Here is a 26429-nt window from a genome sequence, read left to right on the forward strand (position 1 = left end):
CCTGCATAAGTACAACAGATAATTGAGGGACCTCCCTTTCAAAGGCTGTGACTTACTCTTTTCCAAAATGGGTATGGTTTTATACACAGTAAAGGACTCTAGAGCACTGTTAAGTCCACAGGTCTGTACACAACCACTATGAACAGAAGCAAATATCATCCTCAATACCAGTCGAGGCAGCAATTCTTCTCCTTCAGACAATCTGATCATTCTAAGAAAAGGAAAAGGTCTCAGAGGTTTCTACCCTCCACATCCTAGATCTCATTAACCAGGCAATCACAGGCCTCAAAGCAGCTTATGTGACTTTAGTGTCAAGGACAGCACACTTACCAACTTGGATCTTACTGACCCTTTCCCTCCCTCTGTTCACTGGTTATCCCAATTCCTGCAAGCATGGCTGGCAGTCACCTCAGACAATTGAATGCTAAGCATGGTGGAATCAGGATATACCTTTTATTATCTTTCTATCCCCTGCCCCAGTCCCATTTCCTGATCTCGTTTCAAGACCCCTTCTCTGGAGTTTGTACTAAGAAAGAAGTTCAGACTCTACATTCTTTGGGAACTATAGAAGAAGTGCCTCTGCTTCATCAGGGCAGGGTTTTTTTCCCTCCAATATTTTTCAATACCTAAAGCCAGAGGAGGTCTCAGACTAATTCTAGACCTTTGGAATCTAAACAAATACATCAGAACGATAAAGTTACATATGGTGTACTTTGTTTCTATTATCCCTTCCCTAGATCCAGGAGACTTCTATGCTGCCTGTGACTTACAGAATGCATACTTCAGTGTGGCAGCCCTGCCCAGCCCACAGGACATTCCTAAGGTTCATGGTAGGAGAAGGCCATTACCCATTCACTGTTCTGCCTGTTGGTCTATCATCAGCACCAAGTGTTCTCACCAAATGTATAACGATGGTGCAGCCTTTAGCCGTCAGAGTGATATCCTTCTGTTCTTTCCTTCCTCATGTTCAGAGTAAGATTGTCCAGGTGCTCAGTGGCAATACCACAGTTGTGTTGTATGTGAACAAAGAAGGGGAGGCACCAGCTGGTGTCAGGAGGTGGACAGGTTGTGGAATTTCTGAATATGGAGTTTTGATGACTCTCAGGGTGTCTGACTTGCTGGGTGTTCAAAATGATTGGTGCACCACTTGAACAGATCCTTCAGTTTAGACAGTGAATGGTCTCTCAAAACAGCTGTTCTAGCTTTTGGTGTTTTGTGTAAGGGAGTTGCCAATGGTAGATCTGTTTGCAACTTGGAAAAATAGAAAATATCCCTGTTTCTCTTCCAAGGCTGGTCACAGCCTTGGGTCAATTTTGGATGCTTTCCTGTTTCTGTGGGACAAGGACCTGCTGTATGCATATCCATCAGTACTCTTAATTCCCAGAGTTGTTCTCAGGCTGAAACAAAATTTAGGCAGAATTCTCTTTATATCTCCAGCCTGGCCGAGGCAGCGGTGGTAGACTGACATATGCAAGCTCTGTACTAGGGAACCCTTGCTCTTGCCACTAACTAGAGACTTGATAATTCAGAATCCGGTGTGTGCTGAACCTGAATGGGCAGGTTGAGTCTATCTCAATTGGTCTTGCTGAGCAGACCTCATGGTGTAACAAGTGTGCTGGAGCCTCTAGAGTCTCAGCCTAGAAAATGTTGAGGCTGAGTGGCCTACCCTTAAAAAAGAGTGGTACCCCTTGAGGGTCTGGCACATTGAAGGAGTTCCTCCAAGGGATTGTTTAAAAGCTGGGGCATATTACAAATCCTGTGGCTATATGACACCGGGTGTAAAACTATATAAAAACTATAACCATGAGATCTTTGTGTACACAAACGTAACTTCACTACAAACGTCATAATCAGATCTTTCAGGGTGATAAATTATGAACCACTTCAGCAATCTTAGTAAAACTACTTCAGTAAAAAACAACCATACCGCAAAAATCTAAAAAAAGTGGACACAATAGAAATACGTTATTGAAGTGTGAGATTCATATATAGAATGGTTTCACAATGTCAGAAGGTGGATTCTTAAATATGAACTTGCATCAAAAATTGGTATAAAAACTTATATAAACTTATATAAAAGTTTGACAGTATTTTGAAAGTGTTAACAGAATACTCTTTCTTCAGCACACATAAATCAGGATTCATCTTAGGAAAGGAACCTCATGTCACATTGATCCCATCAAAATATTTGTCAACTACATGCACTGATCTTAGATCCTTTTTTCTGCCTTTAATAGTATGCTATGTTCATAAACCCAAATCTTGCCTTTTTTGTTAATAAAGTGCTACCTTGTATTTCTAGCTTTGAGATTTACTTGATTCACTATTCAAGATACCAATTATTTGCCTATTTGCTATAACCATAGGTGATATCTTCCTGGTTGGAAACAGACAGAAAATCTCATTTTAAAAAATGTTCTGAAATACAGTATAAAGATAGTCCTGTAGAATGTTAGAGTCAGGTCTATTTATGGTCTGGCACTGTACAAACTTTGCCCCACAGCTGTGTTAATTAACATTAATTCTTACTTGTAACAGGCTGGTAATTGTACTCCAGTGCCTGGTAGAGCAAAGGCTGACAATTAATGGGTTTTGAGATATAGACAGATACCTGGTAGGATTTTTTTTATTAGACTACCAAATTCTATCTTTTATACGTGACCTGAAACGAATCTGAACTCTACAGAACTAATCTACTAACTTTTTCCACTTTATACTTTTAAGAGAAATAACTTTCATCTGTTATAGAGAATGACAAAAGGTTATGCTATTAAAAGAATTGCTTCCTTTCTCACCCTCTTCTTGTATTTTTAGGACGTTTACTGAGAGCTAATCAGATCACTTTCAATTGGGATAGACTGGCTAGCTGGATCAACCTAACAGAGCAGTGGCCATACAGGACATCCTGGCTCATATTGTATCTGGAAGAGACTGAAGGTGTTCCAGATCAGCTTACTTTAAAAACCATCTATGAGAGGTAGGTATGGTTCTAGTGATGACGTAAATGTCTAATAATTGCTATTAAAAAGTCAGCATTTGCCAATATTTACCACACTGGTGTCTGAAAATTCCTAAGTCTTTCCCTCTGCATTTAAAACAGAATATCTTTGTTAAGTATTGGCAAATGTTGATTTATTTAAATATCCTTCACTGTTAATTAAAGCGGGTGTACTATATACATGTGTGTCTATTTTATTAAGATCTCTACTAGGTTCTTGTTCATAGTTGGTTAGCACTGCTATTTTGGGTTTTCACTAATCTAATTTTCATCCCAACAACACATCATTTTTGTTGCCAATCTATACAGGTAATTAACTATAACTTTAAAAATATTAAAAAAGGGCCATAATATGATGTGAAATGGTGTTATTTTATTTGGTCACATACTTAACAAAGGTCTTGGAATTCTATCTAGACTTCTCAGTGGCACTTTCAGTGGTTATTTATAGGCAGGACGGATAGCATCACCTGTTTATTAAGGTTGTCCAACACTTCCCATTATAAGACCCTGTTTTCAGTTGCTTATAACTATGTTAAACTTTAATAATTTGGACTGGAATTTTACATCCTGGGTGTCTAATTCAGGATTAACTTGCTTGGAAAAATTTAACCAAAATGGTTCAGCCATTTCCAAGAATGAGACTAGGGAAAAATATGTTTTATCTGGTAACCCTTTTTTTGTGGAAAAGTTCTCAGGTTCCCATACTTTGAAGCAGGGGTGTGAAATTTGGTGTGTGTGTGTGTGTGGGGGGGGGTTTACGTTTGTGTCAGGGATATGCCTTCCTATATCTGTGAAAATCTGCCCACATTTGGCCAAAGTGTAGGACTTTGAAAAATCACAGTTCACACATGCTCAGGAGAGACTTCACTTTAGGACCTAAAATCTCCAAAGATTCTGTCCTCACGAAGCATGCTCAAGCCTCTTACAGATCCTAGTGCAGACCAGACTGCGCATGCACCAGTCCCACAAAGCAACTGAGCATGCTTCATCCTCTCATAATTCCTATGTGTGACCTAACCTCATGTGTGTCATCCCCATAGAGCAATTAAGCATACTCTCTATAGCCCCTGGGCAGAGCCAGACTTACTCTGTAACAACTGTTCCTGACCAGGTTGGGGCCATGCACTGGAACTGAGGGCAGAGAGCCTACAGTCTCTCTTTTCTGTACTCTCAATGAATCCTTTGCTGGCACCCAGCGAACAGAGAAGAAGAAGTCATCTGATTCAAATGCAGAAAGGATAATGGCAAGATGAGGTGGGAGGGAAAGGAGGAGGTTGGAATAAGGAGTCTGCTGAAACTGGGACTGAAGTGGTGGAAAGAGAGAGAAAGACCTGGATTGGCAGGATAAAGAAGACAGGTAGCCAGAAGGTTTGTAGGGGGGATACATTAGAACTGGTGAGGGAGAGGGGGAGAGGTGAACTGGGAGCCAGTTGGCTGGGAAGGGGAAACACTGACATCAGCAGGGGGAAGGAGGAAAACTGAGAGTAGGAACTGGTGGGGGAAACAGGTGAGGAGGTAGTGGAAACAGATCTGAAAAGGGGTTGGGGGGATGATGTAGAACTGGAATTGGCTGGGCAAAGAGATTGGGTCAAGGAGCAAGGGATGGGGGAGACTGAGATTTACGAGGAGCCCAGACAATGAGATTAGCAGCCAGTGAGTGGAGAAGGAGAAGGAAGAGAGATTGGATGAGGAGCTGGGAGCTGGGAAACTGGGACTGGCTGAACAAGGAGACTGGGACTGGATGTGGTGGGGAGAGATTGGGATTTGAGGGAGACTGGGACTCAGATAGCAAAACTGACTGGGAAGACTAGGACTGGGTGGGCAAGAAGACTGGGACTGGGATGAGAAGCCTGAGGTCTGGAGATTGGGACTGAGTAGGCAAGGAAAATGGGACTGGGACAAGAAGCCAGGAGTGGAAAAGAGATAGGACTGAGTCAGAAACAGGTTGGAGGGAATGGGCAAAAGGGTCTATACCCACTAGAAAACATTTCCATCCAGAACCTGGAATGGAGTCCAGAGTTCCTTAGTCTCCCAATTTATCTACATCCAGCAAATAGCCGTGAAACCAATTGACATAGTATGTGTCTCATCCGCCTCCAGTGATGGTCCACAGAGGATGACAAAATTCTACTGCTATCAGTTACTCTGTTAGCTCAAGTGGCAGAGATGTGTGCAGTGAATCTAAAGGTTCTAACAGCTCAGATGACTGTTGTGGGTGTCAATATGATGTCACATGATGGAAATTCTGTTTTTTCAGTTGAAAAAAAAATACTAGCAAATTACGCGCACACATGCTACATTAAAAGTACATTATTAAGGTTGCAAAGTCAATGACTCAATATTTAGGAAAGGTCACAATTAAAATTACCCGTGCAACTTTAATTTGGCCCTGTGGTATATGTGTATAACGATACAGTCTTTTATTATATGATCACATGGTGTTTTTTCCACAGGAACCCCTGTCTCATTCAGTCCACAGTATGGACCTGCTCTGTCGATGAATAAAGGTTATGTAGTAAAGGAGGCTGTTATCTGTAGGACCCCTGTCTCATTTGTTGCAAAATTGGAATATGTGTAATAAATTAGATGGGATTGCAGGAAGAGAATGGGTAGTCTCATTATTAAGGCATTTGAATGCTGCCTAGGAAAATTGGATTCAATCCCTGCCTCTGCCACAGAGTTCTATATGATACTAGGCAAGTTACTTAAATCAGACTTTTCACAAGTGGTCACTAATTGTGTTACCCATTTTCTAGGTGTCCACCTTGATACCCTAGGGTTTGATTTACAGAAGCTGAGCACTCGCAACTGCAACTGAAATCAGTGGGAGGTGCGCATTGAACATGTGAAGTGCTAGATATTGTTAAGTTCTCTGAAAAATCAGGTCTTAGGTATCTCAAATTGGGCACTAAAATTCATGGACACTTTTGATCTTAATATATCTGTGCCCATTTGTTTTCTATGTGTAAAATAGGGATAATATACCCTAATCTTATAGGGGTGTTGTGTGAATAATTTTCTTTAATTTTAGTGAAGCAGTCAGATATTATAGTGATGAATGCCATAAAAAAATACATGAGGAAATTAATAATTCTGTCCTCAGAGCATGGTTTGAATAATATACTGTTAATAAAGCCTAGGTCTGTGAATTGTTCAATGAATGCAAAACAAAATATTGAATAAGCTGCTCCTTAAGTGAACACCAGCTGTATTGTACACTGAATGAGGGAGAGGTGCTGTGAAAAAAATAGTAAGTGGTCATGTAATTAAATACTGTATCATAATGCATACACACAAAGGTTGCACAGGCACCCTTAATTCTACTATTTCCTAACTGAGTGTTTGATATAACAACCTTAATAATCTTCTAACAGATGTTTTTCTGTAATACTATATAGTCATGACAAGTTTTGTATACATTCAAAAGTTATCAGTCAATAACAGATCTTCAGTTTGTCTCTAATTTGATCATCATTCAAAGTTTGCAGTATGACATAGTCCTTGAATATACTTTCTTCTTTGGGTGCTTGCATATGACAGTTGTTTGTCTAACCTGTTCTTAAAAACTTCCAATGGTTGAGATTGAAAGAGGAGAGCAGTCCCCTCCTCAGCATCTGAGGCACAAATTTCAAGAATGCTGTCCCTTGCTAGATCCATGGCGTCAACATCTTCTGACAAGGGGCACAGCTCCACAACAAGATTGAGTTCCTCCGTTTCTAAGAAAAGGTTGAAAGACCGTGCTAGGGCAGATCAACAATAAGCACCACTTTCTATGTGCGGCGACCGATGCAGGCCTTCTACTTCATTTGCAGCTCTGAGACCCTTTGCAGTTTCATAGAAGCCACCAGCACAAACTAAGTCATCAGCACCCGCAAAGATGATGGCTCTGACCTCAGCACTGACTAAACTAGTGGCTCCAAAAAAATCTCTGGCGCTACCTGCTGGTCCTCCTAAAACATACGCCATGGCACCATGCATTACATCCGCACCATTGGTGCCCTATACACCACAGTAGTTCAGATACATATCAGATCTAAGAGTATCTGATATTCCGGAGTCTTTACTCCTCAAATGAGACTTACCCCAAGTCAAGCCATGCCTCACTCTCCCTGAAAGCAATTGCTCCTCATTTCCCTAGTGATTCAGTGAAAGGGAAGGAGGAATATGCTGAATCTGTTGCCCCATCAACATCAGGGCACATAGCACCTGCCTTCCAGGCTTATTCTTTAGCATCTTAGGGAACCCAATACTGGCAGGGGCCTCCTTGGATGCAACCTCATATTCCTCTCCGACCTACTTAGCTGTACTGGGACCCATAGGCCATGTATAGGGCTCAATTTGGTAATCCCCCAACAAAACAGATGATACAATGTCCTCCATCCATCCCATCCTCATCACTCTCCCGACCTCCAGAGGCTCAACCTCCACAAAATCACAAGATGAAGAACATGTGGAGGAGCATGACGAAGAACGTGAGGATGAACAGGGAGAAGAGGTAACCCTGGTCCCATACTTCTCATCATCTTCACCAAATGAGACCATCATGCCACCGTCTCCCACAGCAGCCGATGATTTTAGACACTTTCAGGACCTGTTCTGCAGAGTGGCAGATGTGCTTCACATCCAATTAGAGGTGGTCAAGGAACAGCAACATGAGTTTATTGACATCCTGCACACCTCCTCTACAGCAAAAATTGTGCTGCCTATCAATGGAGCACTGTTTGAGCTAGCCAATCTTTTATGGCAGACCCCAGCTATCCCTCCCACATGCAAATGTGCAGATAAGAAATACTATATGTCCGCAAAAACCACGGAGTTTTTGTTTTTAATCTGAGCTCCTTAGTTGTTAACACTGCAAGAAAAAAATTGCCAAAACCATTCCCAATCCGCCCATCCCAAACGGGATTGGAAATTTCTGGGACTATTCAGCAGAAAATCCCAATTGTCTGCTACCCTCCAATATAGAGTTTCCAACTATGAGGCCCTCATGGCTAAACACAACTTTCTTCTTCGAGTGCTTGCTTATGTCGATTGCATTCTAGGTGTGTGTGCGCCTCCGTGCACGGTTACCGGAATATTTTTTCCTTTAGCAGTACCTGTAGGGACGGCTCTGGCGCCCCCTGGAGTCTCACATACATGCCGCCGTATAATAGGCGAAAAAGACAGCAAAAAACTGGACCATTTTGGGAGGAAAATTTACTCAACAGCGAGCCTGCAGTTTTGTATTGCAAATTAACAAGTGCTCCTGGGCAGGTACAATTACAATCTCTGGGACTCCCTAAAGCATTCAAGGAGACCCTGCCCCAGGAATGGGCGCCGGAGTTTGCCACCATCCTCAAGGAGGGTAGAACGGTGGCTAAAGCGGCCCTACAAGCGACTTCCAATACAGCGTATTCAGCTGGGAGAGCCATGGTTTCAGCTATCTGTATGTGTCAGTGCTTTTGGCTGCAGTCTTCTGGGCTGTCACAGAAGGTGCAGCAGTACATTCAGAATCTCCCCATTGATGGGTCTGCTCTCTTCTCCAATGAGACCAACACCAAACTACACGGTCTGAAGGATTCAAGGGCCACACTGTGTTCTTTGGGCCTTTATACACCCCAGGCCTCGAGGCGTCATTTCCACTCCCAGCAGCAGCTGCTGAGATACCAGCCTCCTTGTTTCGCCTCCTATAGACCAAGGGACAGATAGAGGGGTTAGGAAGCACCGGTTGACTGCGGCTTCCACTTCAGCTGCCCAGCCAGGGTTTTCCAGGTGGTCCAACAGCCAGTGCCAATCCTTCTGAAGGTGCACCCGAGGATGGCATTCCAGTCTCGAGACAGGATCCTCCCTCCTGTACATTCCTCAACCAACTTGCCCCCTTCCTATCTGAATGGGCCAAGATAACATCGGACTGTCGGGTCCTTGGCATAATCTCGGCAGGATGTGTCCTGCAGTTTTCTTCCCCCCTCTCCTCACAACCCTCCCTCCCCGTCCCTCTTCAGGGACTCCTCTCACAAGCAACTTCTCGTACAAGAGGTGGAGAGCCTTCTCAGTCTTGGGGCTATAGAGAAAGTTCTGCCAAACATGAAGTGGAAAGGGTTTTACTCCCAGTACTTCCTCATTCCCAAGACAAACGGGGCTCTCAGGCCCATTCTAGACCTGCATCGTCTCAACAAATATCTCGAGACTTAAGTTCTGCATGGTCTCCCTAGCCTCCATCATCCCTTCCTTGGATCCAGAAGTCACCCTCAACCTAAAGGACACATACTTCCATATCGCGATCTTTCCCGGTCACAGACGGTTTCTCTGCATCGTTGTGGCCCACTCCCACTAATAGTTTATGGCATTACCCTTTGGCCTCTCTTCTGCTCCGAGAGTGTTTACAAAGTGCTTGGCGGTGGTGGCTGTGCACCGCAGGTGCCAAGGCGTGCAGATATACCATACCTGGACAACTGGCTGATCAAGGGTGGGTCTCAGTTTCAGGTCCTGAGCAACTTAGGCCTCCGATGTGCCACCTGTCGCTGTCTGGATCTGTTCATAAACGAAGAGAAATCAGCATTAATGCTGGTGCAGTGGATAGAATTAATTGGAGGGTTCTGGACTCTGATCAAGGCGTTTCTACCACAGCCTCACTTCAAAGCCATATCAGGCATTATTACTTGCCTTCACAAGTGCCTCCTCATAACAGCCAGGTCTTGTCTGCAGCTGCTGGGCCATATGGCGGCTTGCACACATGTAGTAAAGCTTGCACACTTAGGGCTGGTGTACGCTCCAAGCAGACACTCCCTGGAGTGAATGGTCATGGTCCCTCCCCCCCACATCCTGTCCTCACTGGGATGGTGGCGAGACCCTTGCTCAGTACTGCTGATCATGCCATTCCAGGAACTAGCCCCCTTGATCACATTGGTGTCAGACACTTCGGATTTGGGGTTGGGGGCCACAGCACTCAAGGTGTTTGGTCACGGGAGGAGCGAGAGATGCACATAAACGTAAGGGAGCTATGGGCGATACACCTGGCTTGCGGGGTGTTCCTTCCCTTCATCTCGGGCAAGGTAGTGTGGATTCTGACAGACAGCACCGCTGCAATGTACTATAATAACAGGCAAGGGGGGGCCCGCTCGTCAGCCCTTTGCAGGGAGGCAGTGTGTCTTTGGAACCTTGCGATGAACTATGATTTTCACCTTATAGCCTCTCAACTCCAAGACAAACAACGCAGCAGACCACCTCAGCAGGTCCTTCTTACCCTGCCACAAGTGGTCGCTCCACCCAAGGGTGGCTGGTATGATCTTCCAAAGGTGGGGTTCTCCCCAAGTGGACCTGTTTGCATCCAGACAGAAAAAGAAATATCTCCAGTTCTGTTCTCTTTATGGGCTCAAATAGGGGTTGCTCTGCAATGCTTTTGTTTTCCAGTGAATGGGGATTCTGATGTACGCATTCAGGCCATTCCACTGCTACACAGAGTCCTACTGAAAATCAAGAGGGACAGAGCAAATATTATCCTGGTTGCGCCATTGGTTCAGCATGCTGCTGGAGCTGTCAATTGCCCTGCCCCTGCTAGAGTTGCCCCGGTGGCATGATGTCCTCTCCCAGGACCGGGGTTGGCTGCTGCAGCCAGATTTAGAGTCCCTGCATCTGATGGTGTAAAGACTACATGGCTGAATCTGGAGGAACGGGCGTGTTCGTCACAGTTTTCCACTTGTGCTTCGTACCTGGCCAAGTGGAAAAGGTTCACCTGCTGGGCAACTTCCTAAGAAATTCCACCCAAACAGTCATTGATTCAGGCTATTCTAGATTACTTATTGCACCTTAAGCTTCAAGGCCTAGCTATTGCCTCATTGAGGGTTCACCTAGTGGCCATCTCACCCTCCAATAAATGGGAAAACCTTTTTTTCCCATTGTATGATTGTTAGGTTCCTGAAAGGAATAGAGAGGCTCAACCCTCAGGTTTGAGACCTGGTGCCCCCTTTGGATCTAAACCTAGTTCTGTCTAGGCTTACGGGTTCCCCCTTTGAACCTTTGGCTACCTGTCCATTGCTGTTGCTCTCCTGGAAGGTATCCTTTCTAGTAGTGATTACCTCAGCAAGAAGAGTCTCTGAGATTAGGGCACTTAACCTCAGAACCACCATACACTATCTTCTATAAGGACGAGGTCTAGTTGTAGCCTCATCTCTCTTTCTTACCCAAAATAGTGTCTCAATTTCATTATAACCAGGATATATTTCTTCCATTGTTCTTTCCCAAGTCACATGGTTCAGAGGAAGAAAGGAGGTAGCACACGCTTAACATTAGGCGGACCTTAGCTTTCTACATTGAGCGCACTACATCTTTCTGGAATACTATGCAACTTTTTGTTGCAGTGGCGGATAGAATGAAAGGCTTACCTGTCTCCTCCCAGTGGATTTCCTCCTGGATAATGTCCTGCATCAAGTTTTGTTATGAGCAGGCGAAGGTGCCTCTACCAGGTGTCGTCACAGCCCACTCCACCAGAGCGCAAGCTTCCTCGGTGGGTTTTCTGGCTCATGTGCGCATCATCAGCACACACCTTCATGTCCCACTATGCCATCATCCTGCAGGCATGGGACACCAGCTTCGGCAGAGCGGTGCTAGAGGCAGCTCATCTGTGAACTTCGGGCCCACCTCTAAGGTACTGCTTGTGAGTCACCTAGAATAGAATCGACATGAACAAGCACTCGAAGAAGAAAAGACGGTGACTTACCTTGTAACTGTTGTTCTTTGAGATGTGTCGCTTATGTCCATTCCACTACCGGCCCCCAATCCCTGCTGTCAGAGTTGACATCAAGAAGGAACTGAGGGGGTGTAGGGCTGGCGCTGCCTGTTATACTGTGGCATGTGCGCGGGATGCCAGGGGGCACTGGAGCCAGTCCTACGGGTATTGTTAAAGGGAAAAAAAATCCAATAACCATGCAATGAGGCGCGCACGCACCTAGAATGGAATGGACATGAGCAACACATCTCGAAGAACAACAATTACAAGGTAAGTAACCGTTTTTTGTGAACTATTTTAAATTGGAGGAGTTATGTTAGGACCTCTGAGAGGCCAAAAAGGAAAAATTCTTGTCTGTAATAGTGGAAGGCCATCTAATAACCTGCACAACCCTTTAAGCCTCCCTGGATTCAGTTTACACGGCAGCCTGATGCATTGCTACCGCAGTAGTAATGAGGCGGGCATCCTGGTTACACCTTTCAGGATTCCCCAAGGAGATACAAAGAACAATTGAAGACCTTCCATTTGAAGAATAAAATCTTTTCTCGGAGCATATCGAGAATTAGTTACAGTCCTTAAAAGACTCCCAAGCTACACTAAGATCCCTGGGTCCCACCCCACAACCCAAGAGGAGATCAGGAAAATATCAGCTTCCCCCATGATCCTGGCCTGAATCTTATTATCCACAGCAGCAGTTAGGCAATGCCGCCATCAAGGCCTTCCAATAATCACAGATGCAAAAGGGGCAATGTCTCATAAACTTTCTCGTACAACAATTTTGAAGGTGGGGTTGAGGGCCCGAGAACTTCCCTTCTATTCCAGCTATCCTCACCATCTGTAACGCCGTGAACAGATCAGAAGTCTGGCAACCAGCTAGCTCTATTTGTACCATCTTGGATGCTCATCACTTCGGACAAATGAGTCCTGGAGATTGTCAAGGAAGTATATTCCATCCCCTTTCCAACTATGCCATTCTGTCCCCCCAGTTCCCATCCCTCTTCTCTCACAAGCCCGTCCTAAGAGAGGTAGTAAACCATCTTTTGCAACTGGGAGCTATAGAGCCAGTCCCTGTACAACACAGAGGGCGAGGCTTCTACTTCCACTACTTCCTGGTTTAGAAGAAATTTGATGGTTGGCATCCGATCCTGGACCTCCACAACCTAAACAAGTTTGTCAAACTGCAGCGATTCAAGATCGTCACCTTCTCCACTGTCATCCCTGTGCTGGAACGGGAATTGATTCTTGGCCCCCGACCTACATGATGCATACTTACATATTACTTCCATCCCCATCACAGATGCTTCCTAGGATTCGTTGTAGGCAGCAATTACTACCAATACAAAGTACTGCCCTTTGGCCTATCCACAGCGCCAATAGGTTTTTCCAAAATACTATCTGTTAGGGAATGTCTGAGTGACCAGGACAGTGTGCACTGCTCTCCTATTAGCTCATGGCATAATATTTATACCTGCCAATTACATGCATGAGGCACAGAGTCAAGAGTTTGGGTAAATCTGCTGTGACTACACAGCTTCATCAAAAAAATTACAGTCAAACAGTTTCTTGTGCGGGCTTATGTGTTCTGATAATAGTAGTAAAACCTGTATTGTACATGAAATACTGTTTTCATTTCTTCTTTAGGGATAGGCTGTATCTAGTTTACTGTAAAAATGAACTAAGCAATAGTTTAACCATATCAAACTGAAACACTCTTTTTATGGAAACTTTACATTATGCACTCTGTATTGGCATACCAGCAGATGGCACTAATACATTAATTATCTTGGCAAAGTACTTTATATTGAGCTAATACAACATGAAATTGCTTTGTCATGCATGGTTTAGGATGCACTCTTTTCTGCAAAATTAATGTCTTTCCCCAAAGTGTATTATGATTTTAAGTTTTATTACAAAAGATAAACATCACTTTCACAATCTATGTAGTTACCAAAAAAAAAAAAAAACCTGTTAAGAAAGTAAAGATTACAAAATCATGCACTCAGTATCAGAATAAAATTGTATAACTAATTCAGCCCACCTGTGCATATGCATCATAATGCTGTCGTTAATTACATGATCATATGCTATTTTTTTTTTTTTTTTCAAAGGATGCCTGTCTCATTCGGATGGCTAATGCTCTGAGGCTAAATAAGTTGTATAGTGAAAGAGCAGGTTGTCTGAGATGCCTGTCTCATTTGTGGCAGAAGTTGGAAGATGTGCAGTGAATAAGGCAGGGGATTGGAAGAGGAGCAAGGATGGTCACATGGCTAAGACAATTTAATGCTGCCCAGCCTGAAGAATTAGATTCTATCCTTTTATCTGCCATAAGGTTCCTGTGTGATGCTGTGCAAGTCACTTTAACTAAACATTTCACAGGTGGCTAGTGTATATTTATCATTTTCTGGGTGACCAACTTGATATGTAGGATCTGATTTGCAGAAGTGCTGAGCGTTCACAACTGCAACTGAAGTCAATGGGGATTGTGCGTTAAGCACATAAAGTGTTGTATAAAGCCTAAGAACTCTGAAAGCGCAGATCCTAGGTGTGTCAAACTGGGCACCCGAAATTAGTGAACACTTCTGGTGTGAATCTCTCTGTGCCTCAGTTTTCCATTTGTAAAATAGGATAATACCATGTAATCTCATATGGGTGTAGTGAAAATAAATTTTATGTTTGTGAAGCAGTCAGATACCAAAGTGATGAATCCATGAGGAAGTTAATAATTCTGTGATTGGAGTAGGATTTGACTAGAGTATAGTGACAAGGCATGGGGTCACACTGAACAATGAGCATAAAATGAAATATTGAATAACTGCTCATTAACTGAACAGCATAAATCACGTGCACTGAATGATGCAGGGATCGTATGGAAAAAATGGTATATGATCATGTAATTAAATACTGTATCATAATGCCTAGGCAGGAGGGGGCTGAATTAAGATTGTATGATCAACCTTAATGGCCAGCATTTCCTAACTGTTGAGTGCTTGACTTTATAAACCTAAAGTTCTTTTAATGTAGTTTTTTGTGTGTAATTTCCTAGGTTTAAAAAAAGCTAATGGAAAAAAAATGAAATTCCATCATGTGGCATCATATTGACACTCACAAAGGTCATCCACAGTGTTGGAACCAGATGTATGCCACTTGAGCTAAGTGAGTAACTGATAGCAGAAGTATCAGTCATCCATATGTGGATCAGCGCTAGAAAAGAGTAAGGTGCACACTTTGCTGGAAGGTTTCATAGATATTTGCTGACAGCGGAAGAATGTTGAGACTGTGGAATATTGGGTTCAATTCCAGGTTCTGGAGGGGAGTTTTCTGTAGTGGTCATAGACCCTTCTACTCCTGTTTCCCCCCTTTTACCTCCGCCAAGCCTGTCTCCTTCAAGCCTGTCTCCTTCAGCCTGTCTCTGTCCCTGTTCTCTTTCTCCCATCCCCACTCCAACTTCTCATTCCACTGTCTTCTTGCCTACTAAGTCCCTGTCTCTTCCTAGTGGGATTCTCATCCAAGTTTCCTTGCCCAGCCTGTCTCTATCTCCCACCTTCTCTCCTTGTTCAATTTGTCTCTAGAGGTTCCTTGTCCAAGTATCCATCCTCCATCATTCTCCAGCTTCCAGTCCTGGTCTCCTTACCTCAGCTCCTCATTCAGTCTCAGTCATCTCTTCCTGCACCCTTCGCTGCTGGCTCTCAGACTACTTTTCCAGCCACTTTTACCCCCATTCCCTCCAGCTCTTTGCCAATCTACTCCCTTTGCTACCACCTCTGTGCCCCCGAGTCCATTTCATGTTCCTTTTTGTAGTTGTCAGCTATTTTCTCCTGGGAGCCAGCAATTAGAGCACTGAGAGCACAGGAAAGACAGTCTCCTTGCTCTTAGTTCCTGTGCCTGGTGCCACACTAGGCTGGAGGAGCAATTGCAGGGAAAGTTCTGCTAAGGCCCTTCGGCTCTGAGCTGGAGCATACTCAGTGCAAATAGAATCTTTGGAGAATTTAGCTGCCAAATTCTAACAAGTCTGTAGTAAGCATTTGCAAACTGAAATTTTCCAAGGACTTATAACTTGGCTAAATTTAGGTGTTTTTAAGCAAACACCATATGGCACATCCCTGACATCAGAGCAACCTCTAAACCAAATTTTGAGTGCCTCCTCCGAAGCCTGGAGGCACTGCAGCTTCTCAACAAAACTGTTGTAAGAATTTTTTTTAACGAGGCCAAAACCATGTATTTTCCCATAATGATGTTCTTGGATATGGATAAACGATTTTTGCTCAAGCTTGCCAAACACCTGGCATGGAAAACTTAATCCCAAATGGTTAATTTTTTGGAAGAGTTATAAACAACTGAAAACAGGGACTTAAGATAGGAAGTATCAATCCATCTTAAATATCAGCAGCGCTACTAGCTCCACCTAAAATTATGAATGCTCTAGTTGACTATAACAAAGCAGTTCTTAGGAAAGCAAAGGAAAACTTTGACTGTCATTATTTCAGTCAAGTACTTGACATCAGAATTATTTTGTAAAAGGATTATACTGCAAATTAGGTGGCTGGTTCCTGAGTTGTGGGTTATTTCATACATACAGGTATTTTTTTCTAGTGTAAGTAATACGTTTTAGAAAGAATTTGTATAACACAAATACTCTCTAGATAGAGCCCTCGGAGAGGCTGTTGTACTCCTTGAATACAGGTCATATGTTCCCGTGAAATAGTCTTGGAGCTGAAAATTTGACTTGGTGCCCTGCCATGGCAGCTTTGTGATCCAAATCACTTGCTAAGATTATCTGAATGGGTATAGCATTTTAATCTTGTTTTCTTTGAAAGAGGTCAGAGAATACAAAGATATTGTATTGCCACAATTTCTTTAGAGATTGATCTTCAGGTTGTAGCTGCTGTGGGGTATTTCTGAGGAACCTACTATATTGGTGTGTCATATGCCTTCAAGGCAGCATGCTGTGGAGCTCCCTGATAAGTTGTTTTTTCTGATGGAGAGATACTGAGGAAAAGTGGGTTGTGGATAGAAGAAGGTTTTTTAAATGTTTGGGTTGTTTCTAGCTCCTGATTTCTGGATCGTGATTATTTGTATTTGTGACCCTTTGCAAATATCAAAGGCATTGCAGGGTTCTAAAGTTTTCCCATGCCTCTTCTGCCTGGTCCTCAGAAGAGTTCTTTAAAAGATGTATTAAAACATTAAATCACTTTTGAATAGAAATTCAAACTTGTAACTGTAATTGCTAAATAAGTATATACAGTACTTAGGACCTGAGTGAACATGTAGTGATCCCTGGAGAATTTATTCTTGGTAAGGCAGATTGAGGCTGAGGTCAGTCTCAGAAAGGAAATAATTAGATAGAAAACATGCTATCATGAATCTTCTAAATCTCCCTCAGTTTACCCTATATGGAACATAGTTAGCAGTAAGGAAAAGGTGGTAGGGGAGAGAGGAGTAAGAAACTAGAATAGAACCCTTGTTTGGGAAGGAGCCCTTAGCACCTAGGATTTCCATAGTTCACCCCCTATAAACTTTCTGGTTGTTTCTCATGTGAAGAAGGGAAGGGGAGGTCTGTGGATCTAGTGGGAAGGGTGCTAAGTTTATTGTTGGATTTTATTAATTAATATATATTGTGTTATAAGCATAATGATATATGTGTGCTTTTGTTTCTTGTTACTGTTTTGCATAAAAATAGTTTATTTAGAATAATAAACTAAAAACACTCAAAATATAGGCACTCCATATACATCATAAATTTGTATATACTTTATTTCCTACAAAGTATCATGCATTCTACAGTGAGAGGTGAAATAGCAAAATTTGACAGAACTGGGTACACCTAAAGGGAAAGTGATATTCAAAACTGAAATAGTGATTTCTTTTTTAATGGAACTTTAAACAGGTTAGAGATGGAGGTAAGAATTCCTACAGGATAGTTATTGTATTTATTTGTAGTAAGAGCTGTCTTGAAGATGTAATTATAGAAAGAGAAAGATGAATTGAAATTTGTCTATTTTAATAAAGTTAAATAAAGTTTTAAGATGAGCTTTAACCAAATAAGTGGAAGGATTATTTTTGAGAGAAAGCTCGACAAATGCATGAGTGGGATTGTATGACACGATTGCTTGTGATGGTGGGGGGCAGAGCTCAGTGGCACTGAGAGTCCCTGTTGGTTCATGTGGGATATTCCTAAAATTTCATCAGACACCTGCAGCAGTCAGGAAGGGTCTGGCATCCCTCCTCCGCTCTGCCTGTGATACATTATAGTCTAGTCTCCTTAGGGTTATAATACTTGTCTAATTTTAGTTGTTGGGTTTAGTGAGCAGTGCTGAGTGGTGTTAGTGGCCTGTGATTGCAGATGGTGTTGGGAGGCAGAGTTGGGCCAGGATTGCTACATGATAGTTGTCTGTCCTTTTCTGGTGTTTTTCTGTGACCAGGGTGACAGGATTTATTTTATATGGGGACTCGTTGGCAGACGTTTCAGATGGTGTTGGGAGGCAGAGTTGGGCCGATTTTCCTCAAAAATAGTCATTCCTCCTCTGACAAGTATTCTCCAGTTAGCCCTGGCTTGGGCTACCAGCTTCCTGTGTGTGATGTCAATGCCACATCTCTTGATGTTTGTCTTGAGGATGTCTTTATAGTAGTGTTTCTCAATTATATTTCGCTGTGGCACCCTTGCGCGGCCATTCGATACCCTCCGCCGACAAGTCCAGGAAATCTTCCCCTTTTCAGTGGCGCACGGTGTAGGCTGGTTTCGGCAGCGTGCTCTGTAAGCAGTTTTCGGCGGCACGATCACATTGGTTCGGCGGCGCAATCACATTGGTTCGGCGGTGCGCTCACAGCTGTTCCACGGCATGCTGCCAGCTGTTGGGTGGCGCAGTTCCACTTTTTCGCGGAACCCTTCAACTCAGGGTTCCGCGGAACACTATTTGAGAAACACTGCTTTATAGCATTTCTTTTGGCCTCCCCTTTCCTTTCTCCTTTGGTGAGTTGGACAATTATTTTGGTAGGCGTGCATCAGGTGTACCCACATAGTACCCACGCCACCTCAGCTGGTGGTGGATAATCAGGGCCTCAGCACTGAGGATATTGACCTCAGTGAGAACACTGATGTTAGTGCAAAAATCTTCTCACTTTATGTTGAGGATCTTCCGTAGAAAGTACTGGTGCTGGCATTCCAGGTTTTTCAGAATGTACAGATTTTGTGTACATCACCCAGGTCTCACACCCATAGAGGAGAGTTGGAATTACCACCACTTTGTATACAAGGAGTTTATTGTGTGTTCTGATGTTGTGGTTATTGGACACCCAGCGAGACAATCTGCCAAAGGCAAGGTTGGCATGGCGGATTCTGTGCTGAATCTTGACGTCTATGTTTGCCCTCTGTGAGACATGGCTGCCAAGGTAGGCAAAGTGTTCTACATTTTCCAGTTCCTTTCTGTCAGTGTAGATCTTTCTTGCTGGGTCTGATGATTGACTGGGAGCAGGCTGGTGGAGAACTTTTGTTTTGCCGATGTTCAGGGTTATCCCTAGCAGTTAAGAACTGCTTTGAGTTTGAAACTACACCACAATAATCTGTGTACTGGAGTTCGATTATTGTTGCTGATGTTACTTTAGTTCTGACACAGAGGTGAGAGAGGTTGAAGAGGTTGCCATCAGTCCGATATTGGATGCCAATGCCCAGTGGCAGACAATCTTGAATTAGCATTTTCGTAGCTGCTAGGAAAATGGAGAAGAGTGGGTGTCAGTACACAACCTTGCTTTACGCCAGCTCGGACGGCAAAGGGCTCAGAGGTAGAGCCACTGCACAGGGCGGAGGCAGTCATCTGGTCGTGGAGGAGTCTTACAATGGTGGTAAATTTACTTGGGTAGCCAAACTTTGACATGATTTATATACTATACACTGAAAAGTAGTACAATATTTATATTCCAATTGATTTATTTTAGAATTATATTGTAAAAATGAGAAAGTAAGCAATTTTTCAGTAATAGTTTGCTGTGACACTTTTGTATTTTTATGTCCGATTTTGTAAGCAAGTAGTTTTTAAGTGAGGTTAAACTTGGGGTACGGTATGCAAGACAAATCAGACTCCTGAAAGGTAGTCTGAAAAGACTGAGAGCCACTGCTCCAGAGACTAAGTATTTTGGAAGACTGAGGGTGAATTGCAGTAGTAGAGATTCTAAGTGGTTATGGACACTTGGTTTCTTGTCCTGTGTTTCACTTGTGAAATACTAATGTTTTAACCAGTGTAGCAATAGAACTTGCATAATATCATGTGTCATCATGAACAGTTATCTCTTTTTAATGTTGGAACCAAGCAAACAATTAGCTATGGTGTTTTTCTGTGAAAGTGATAACATTCATTTTCTTCTTCCTCTAGAAAGTCAGTTTGGTACAGATTAGACAAAGCAGCTACCGTTTTATCTATGTTGTATTTCTCTGATTAAAAGTTGTTTTAGAAGAAGAGGAAGAAATATGGTAAAAACTTGGTATGTCAATAAAGACAGAGTGTAAGTTAAACCCATTTTGGGACTATGTGGAAGGCAATAATACAATGTAAAAATAAAAATCTGGAAAGCTTAATAGTGAGGTTCTTCTTTGAGTGATGGTCTCAGTTGTATTCCACTGAGGGTTATGCGCGTGCACCCAGAGCCAGAACTTTTCAAAGTAGTAGTGTCCGTCAGCCTGCATTGCCTTGTTTCTCCCAATGGGGGTGGATGGCAAGAGCATTGGGATGCAATGGCTCTCTAGATTCACTCAGAAATACCGCTTATGTGAAGATTGGGTATGTTGCATGGGGTGCTGCATTGGTGGACCAGGCGGACAAGACCTGTGGACCTTCAGGTGCTTCTGTGGAGTTTCATAGGTTCAATGGTGGTAGAACGGGGTGGGGGAAGGGTTCTAGAGTATTGTGTAGGTGGCAGCAATAAAATGTTGGTTTCAGCACTGACATATATATGCCTAGAGATCGCAGGGTGGCTCTGCAGTCTTTCAGTGAGTATAAGGAATCATCCATCTTTTAGTTGAAGAGGTGTAATTCATCAAAAGGGAGGTTCTCAATTGTACTCTGTACCTCCGTGGGGAAGCCTGAGGTATGTATCCAGGATTACCTCCTCATGACGATTCCAGTTGCCATTGAATGCGAAGACATGTCCTCAGAATCAACCACAGCCTGGAGACCAACTTGGCCTCCTCCAAATACTTTGGACATGAGCACGATCCTGCTGAGGTAGTTTATCTGCAAAATCCATCATCTGCCCATAGTTCAAAAAGTCATATTTGGCCATCAGCCCTAGGTAGTTTGAGATACGAAACTGGAGGGCTGGCCAAGGAAAAGACCTTTCTCCCCATAAGGTCTAACCTCTTGCCCTCCTTGTCAATGGGAGTGAAGTGTGGATGCTGTTGCCTGGCCTGCTCCGTAGCAGCCTGGATCACCCAGGAATTAGGCAGAGGATGGGAGAACAGAAACTCAGGCATCTTGGGGAGACATATACCTCTTTTACACCCATTCACAAACCAAAGTTCATTATGATAACACTCATGGCCATCATTCCCTCGCTATGAAAAGGCATGTGGTTTATGGGTCTCAATATGCAGGATGCTTACTTCCGTGTTGACATCCACTCAACCTACAGATGGTTACTGAGGTTCACGATGAGTCTGCGACACTTCCAATACAGGGTTCTCCTGTTCGGACTCACCACTGCTCCACTAGACTTCACAAAAGTTGTCTCCATGGTAGCAAGGAGTCCTTCTCTTCCCTTACCTGGATAACTGGAAACTGGCAACATGATCCAGAAAGACAGCTTGGGAATCGACGTCCCAGTTCCTTCTACCGCTCTCCTCCCTAGGGATGAACAGCAAAAAATTGACTTTGCACCCTACACGGTCCAGGGAGTTCATTGGCACATGCATTGATGCAGCCGCTGCACCTGCTTACCTGCCCAAAGACAGATTAGAGTGTACTGGACCTGATTGCATGAGTGATATCCAACCCCTTGTCACCTGTGCTTCTGCTGTCTACAGCTAAGGAGCCTACTTCCCCACGCACCAGTCCATGGACACTAGTCTCACCATCCCACCAGCGGTCATTGCCTCCAATTATGGACAGACCCATTCCAAGTCTGCTCCAGAATGCCCTTCCTCCCATCCTCTCCGACAGTCATAACAGATACTTTGCTTGACGGCTGGAGAGCACTTGTGTGACATCAAATGATGCAAGAAACTTGGACTGCTCAAGAAGCCAAGATGCACGTCAACATCATGGAACTCCAGGCAACACAGAAGGTATGCTGTGCATTTGTACTGTTCATCCATTCTCGTTGTATCAGACAACAACAGAACAGTTCACTACATAAACAAATATGGAGGCCCGAGGTTCCCAGCATTATATGCAGAAAGAGTGCGCTTCTGGAAATGGTGCATTACACACTGTATCCTCTTGTTGCTGGCCTACCTACTAGGGACCCAGAACATGATTGCTGATGCTCTCAGTAGGAAATTTGAAACCAACCACGAATGGTCATAACACAGTAATCACGGACATTTTTTATGAATGAGGAACTCTTATCAGGGACCTCGTTGCATCTCACACCAACACCAAGTGCATTCAGTACTGCTCAACAGGAGGACTCTGTATTCATTCACAGGGTGACACCCTGGTCATTGACTCGTTGGACTGGGTCAACTATGCCTCCCCTCCCCTACTTCCCTCCTTCACAAACTCTGATGGGAGAGGGCGATGGTCATCCTGATCATTCTATTCTGGCATCACCAGTTCTGCTTCAGTTTCCTCTGCTTCTTGGCATGTCGAAACATCCTTCAGTCCCACTTCTGACATTCCCGGAACTGCTGTCACAACACAATGACAGACTCAGACATCCTGATCCACAGATACTTAACCTGACAACATGGTTTTTGGATGGACACCTCTGCTAGCACAAGAAAGTTTGTCGGCAGTACGAGAGGTCCTCTCCAATAGCAGAAAGGACTCCACGAGATGATCCTAAGTGGTTCTAAGTGGGCACGCTTACCGCCCAATGGAAAATCTTGTCCCTGAGACCGTTCGCATCCCAGTGCTCTTGGACTATTTCCTTTATCTGAAGGCATTGGAGCTCACTCTCAGCTCCATCCGGTGCATGCAGCAGCAGCTATTAGCACTTTCCACCCTCCTGTGGAGATTCATTTGGTCTTTACTCATCCTTTGACTGCCCAGTTCTGAAAGGGGCCTTGTCTGTCCCTCAGGGACCTCAATCTAATCTTTACATTGTTAATGTACTCTCCCTTTGAAACCCTAGCTTCCTCCTCCCTTTCTTTTCTTTCCATGAAGGTTGCCTTCCTGGGGGCTATTACCTCTGCCAGGAGGATTGGCAAACTGGGAGCCATGATGGCAAATCCCCATTTCACCATGTTTCATAAGGATAAAGTGTCATTGTGCTTGCATCCTAAATTTCTACCAAAAGTGGTTTCCTGTTTTTACCTCAACCAACCCGTACATTTGCTAATTTTCTTACTGAAACCAGACACCTAAAATGAGGAACGGTGGCCTCACTCCCTCAGTGTCCGTAGGGCTGTGGCCTTTTATCTACAGAGGATGAAGCCCTTCCAGAAGTCTCCTGGACTATTCATAGCTGTAGCTGAGAGACTTAAAGGGCTGGCCAACTCCACGCAGAGAATCTCAAAGTGGGTCTCAGAGTGCATTACATTGTGCTATCAACTATCGGGATGGTCCCCACCAGATGGGATACGGGCCCACTCCATGAGAGTGCAGGCATCGACTACTGCTGTGCTCCACGACACGCTCTTTGTGGACATACCTTAGGTGGCCATGTGGAGTTCAGTACACCCCTTTTCTTCTCATTATGCTCTAGCGCATGATTCTGCAATGGAAGCCTCATTCGGTGCAGCTATTCTTCGTTCCACGGTTCTGTTGTCTTTCTCGCATCCTTCTCCTAGCTTGATACTGCTTGTTAATCACCCTCAGTGGAATACAATAAAGAGCATAACTCAAAGAAGAAGAGGAGATGACTTACCTGTAACTATATGTAGTCCCTATCTGTATTCCAATCCCACCTTCCTTCTCCTCTGCTGCAGATCTGGTAGATCTGTGATGGAGAAGGAACCAAAGACGTGGTTGGTCTGCCCTGCCCTTTATCACCTCAGGCGAAACCACGAGGCAGTGCAAGGGCGCATGTGCGGACTGACAGATACTACTACTTTGAAAAACTCTGGCTCCAGGTGCATGACACATGTGCATAACTCTCAGTGGAATACAGATATGGACCATGCATCTTGAAGAACCTCCAATTACAGGTAAGTAACCACCCCTTCTAAAAATCAATAATAACTATTTTAATTAGAAGACTTCAGAAGAAAAGTTGGTTAATGTGTTGTATTTTAATTAAAATAATTCCTTTGGTTCTGTTTGCCAGGTCAGTCCACAGACACTGGGCTTTCACACAATGAATGGATGAGAGCACAGATATAACTGCGGAATTTCCTATCTTGAATATAGGCACTGCCCCACTTCCATCACTGCCAAACATGGCAGTTCTGCTTTGCCTCATACAGAGTGACCAATAAGAATTCCTTCTCTTTTTTTCTTGATCATAAAGTCTCCCCGAATCATAAATATTTGAGTTTTGTGTATCTCTCCCTGAAAATACTGGAGTGCATTCAGACTTGTCCCTGGAGCGCTGAGGTTGGCCCGTGACCTACAAACAAAGCCGCAGTCCAGTGCTTTCATCTTATCCATTGCAATGCTAGTTTTTAAAGCTGATTTTTGGAGCAAAACTTTTTTCAAGTCTCTCTTCTCCCGTAGAGGAATGAAATTTCATAGAGAGTCAGAGAGTTTAAGGCCAGGAGGGACCACCAAGTCATCTAGAATTTCACCAGATTGCTCAGTAAATGAGATAATCTGCAGATCTCCTTCTTTCTCTCTGTTCCCTGGCCTATTCTTTATCATGATAGGTCAGGGCACTGAGCAGAGTATAGAGGTGCTCCACCTATGCAGAAATCCTCCTAGAAACCATAGAAGTGGATCTTTCACTTAATTTCTCCTAGCTGATGGACCTTTTCTCTGCCATAGTCTGGGCAGCTCGTTGGAGTCTCTGTATTCACCATGCTAATTGAGACACATCCGAGAGACACCTCTGCAAGGCTGGGTCATTCATCTTCAACTTTTGGGACTCAGCAAATTAGACTGTCCAAAGACTCCCCTGGGGATAAATCCAAATATCTTCTGTCCCAGGACCTGTTCCTGCATAATGGTTCAAAATACCTGAGCCTGAGAGTTTGGTTATTGAGTGGCAAGCCCCAAATAAAATAGACTTTTCTTCTAAAATAATAGATATTAGCCTACCCTTCATGCAGGCCATCCACTCTCTCTGCATTTGCCAGAGTTTGAATAAAATCATCCAAATAGAAATAGCAACCAGAGTAAACCAGGCAACCTGACTTTTCTGGGTTTCTTAGAAGATGGCCTAGATGTGAGTTTAAGACTATCTACCATTGCCTCTCATGCCTCAGGTTTAACAGTGTCATAAATGCATGCTTATCTAAATCCAAGTACATTACTTGATGCTAGCGTGTCAAGGTTCTGTAGGGCATTACATCTGTCCAAAACAACAATTAAAACTTTTTTTCCCACATGGGATCTGCCCATGGTGCTAAAAGCTGTCATTCAAATCAGTAGCATGTCACTGTACTTTCTTTTCATAAATATGTGCTTCCTGATCACTTAAGACATTAGTATTGCAAAATAATAGTTTTTTCCCCAAAGTCGTAAGTAACCAACATTCCATACCTCGTAGGAATTGTTCTTCCTTCATTTTGCCAGAATTCAACACTGAAACAAAAAGCAGATATCTTCTGGATATCAGAAGAATAATTAAAATATACCTAAGCAGGAACAGATCATTTGAGAAAAATAGCAATTGTTTGTTTCTTTCCGTTCTGGATCCCTTTTGTGTGCAGATCCTAAGGGCACAATTTGGCAGAGCCTTTTTACTGCTGTTTGAGTAAGTCATTTTGAGGGGTAATTTGTCAGTAAGTCCCTGTTGTATGTCAGCTCTGATATACCTCCAACTTTCCAAGGAAGAGGACCCACCTATATGTATAGAATAGTAGACATATTGTATTGCTTCATAGTAAAGAAATGTGTATATATAAGGAACACATTTTTCTTTGTCCAGTCTGTTGGCATGGTGCATCCTCATGTGAAAGCGCTGATATATTTCTTGATTTCTTAAGTTTAATATAACGAGAGTCCTGTGGCACCTTAAAGACTAACATGTTTATTTGGGCATAAGCTTTCGTGGGCAGAGACACACTTCATCAGATGCATAAGTTTAATATGTTACCTTTCCAGCTCTTTAAGTTAGCATATTGCTTTCTGACTGCTTTAAAGTTATATATATATATATATTGATATTATTTTTCTATCTTATTACCAAACCCAGTTACTTCTTTTTTTGAGTGGAAGTCTCTTCTCTGTTACCACATAGAGTTAACCTTTACCTGCATGATCCTGCTGCCATTGTGCCCTATATGCTGCCTTTTTTATCTCTTCTCTTTCTCTTTTGTTAAACTAGTTAAAACTTATTTGCTTATAAATGCCATGACATAGTCTATAGATTTGGGGTAGTACCTAGATTTGTGTTGAAAGTTGTACAGCTTCATTGGTACTTTGGTCTGTTTGTGCATGTAGATGAAAGCCTGGCATGTAGTGGACTAACCTGAGT

The 26429-nt window shown here is 43.3% G+C and overlaps 1 protein-coding gene across 8 annotated transcripts in view; it reads left to right on the plus strand.

The window, feature by feature from the left end:
* Positions 1–26429, plus strand: part of KIDINS220 (kinase D interacting substrate 220) — a 175681-nt gene that overhangs the window by 87892 nt on the left and 61360 nt on the right. For all 8 annotated transcript variants that reach the window (XM_067544798.1, XM_067544800.1, XM_067544797.1 and 5 more), the window contains exon 22: positions 2815–2977. In XM_067544798.1, coding sequence (XP_067400899.1) covers positions 2815–2977 — 163 coding nt within the window. The remainder of the gene's footprint in view (positions 1–2814; positions 2978–26429) is intronic.

Source organism: Emydura macquarii, unplaced genomic scaffold, assembly GCF_026122565.2.
Source record: "Emydura macquarii macquarii isolate MOO-44397 ecotype Brisbane River unplaced genomic scaffold, CSIRO-AGI_Emac_v2 contig_1027, whole genome shotgun sequence".
Taxonomy (NCBI): Eukaryota; Metazoa; Chordata; order Testudines; family Chelidae; genus Emydura; species Emydura macquarii.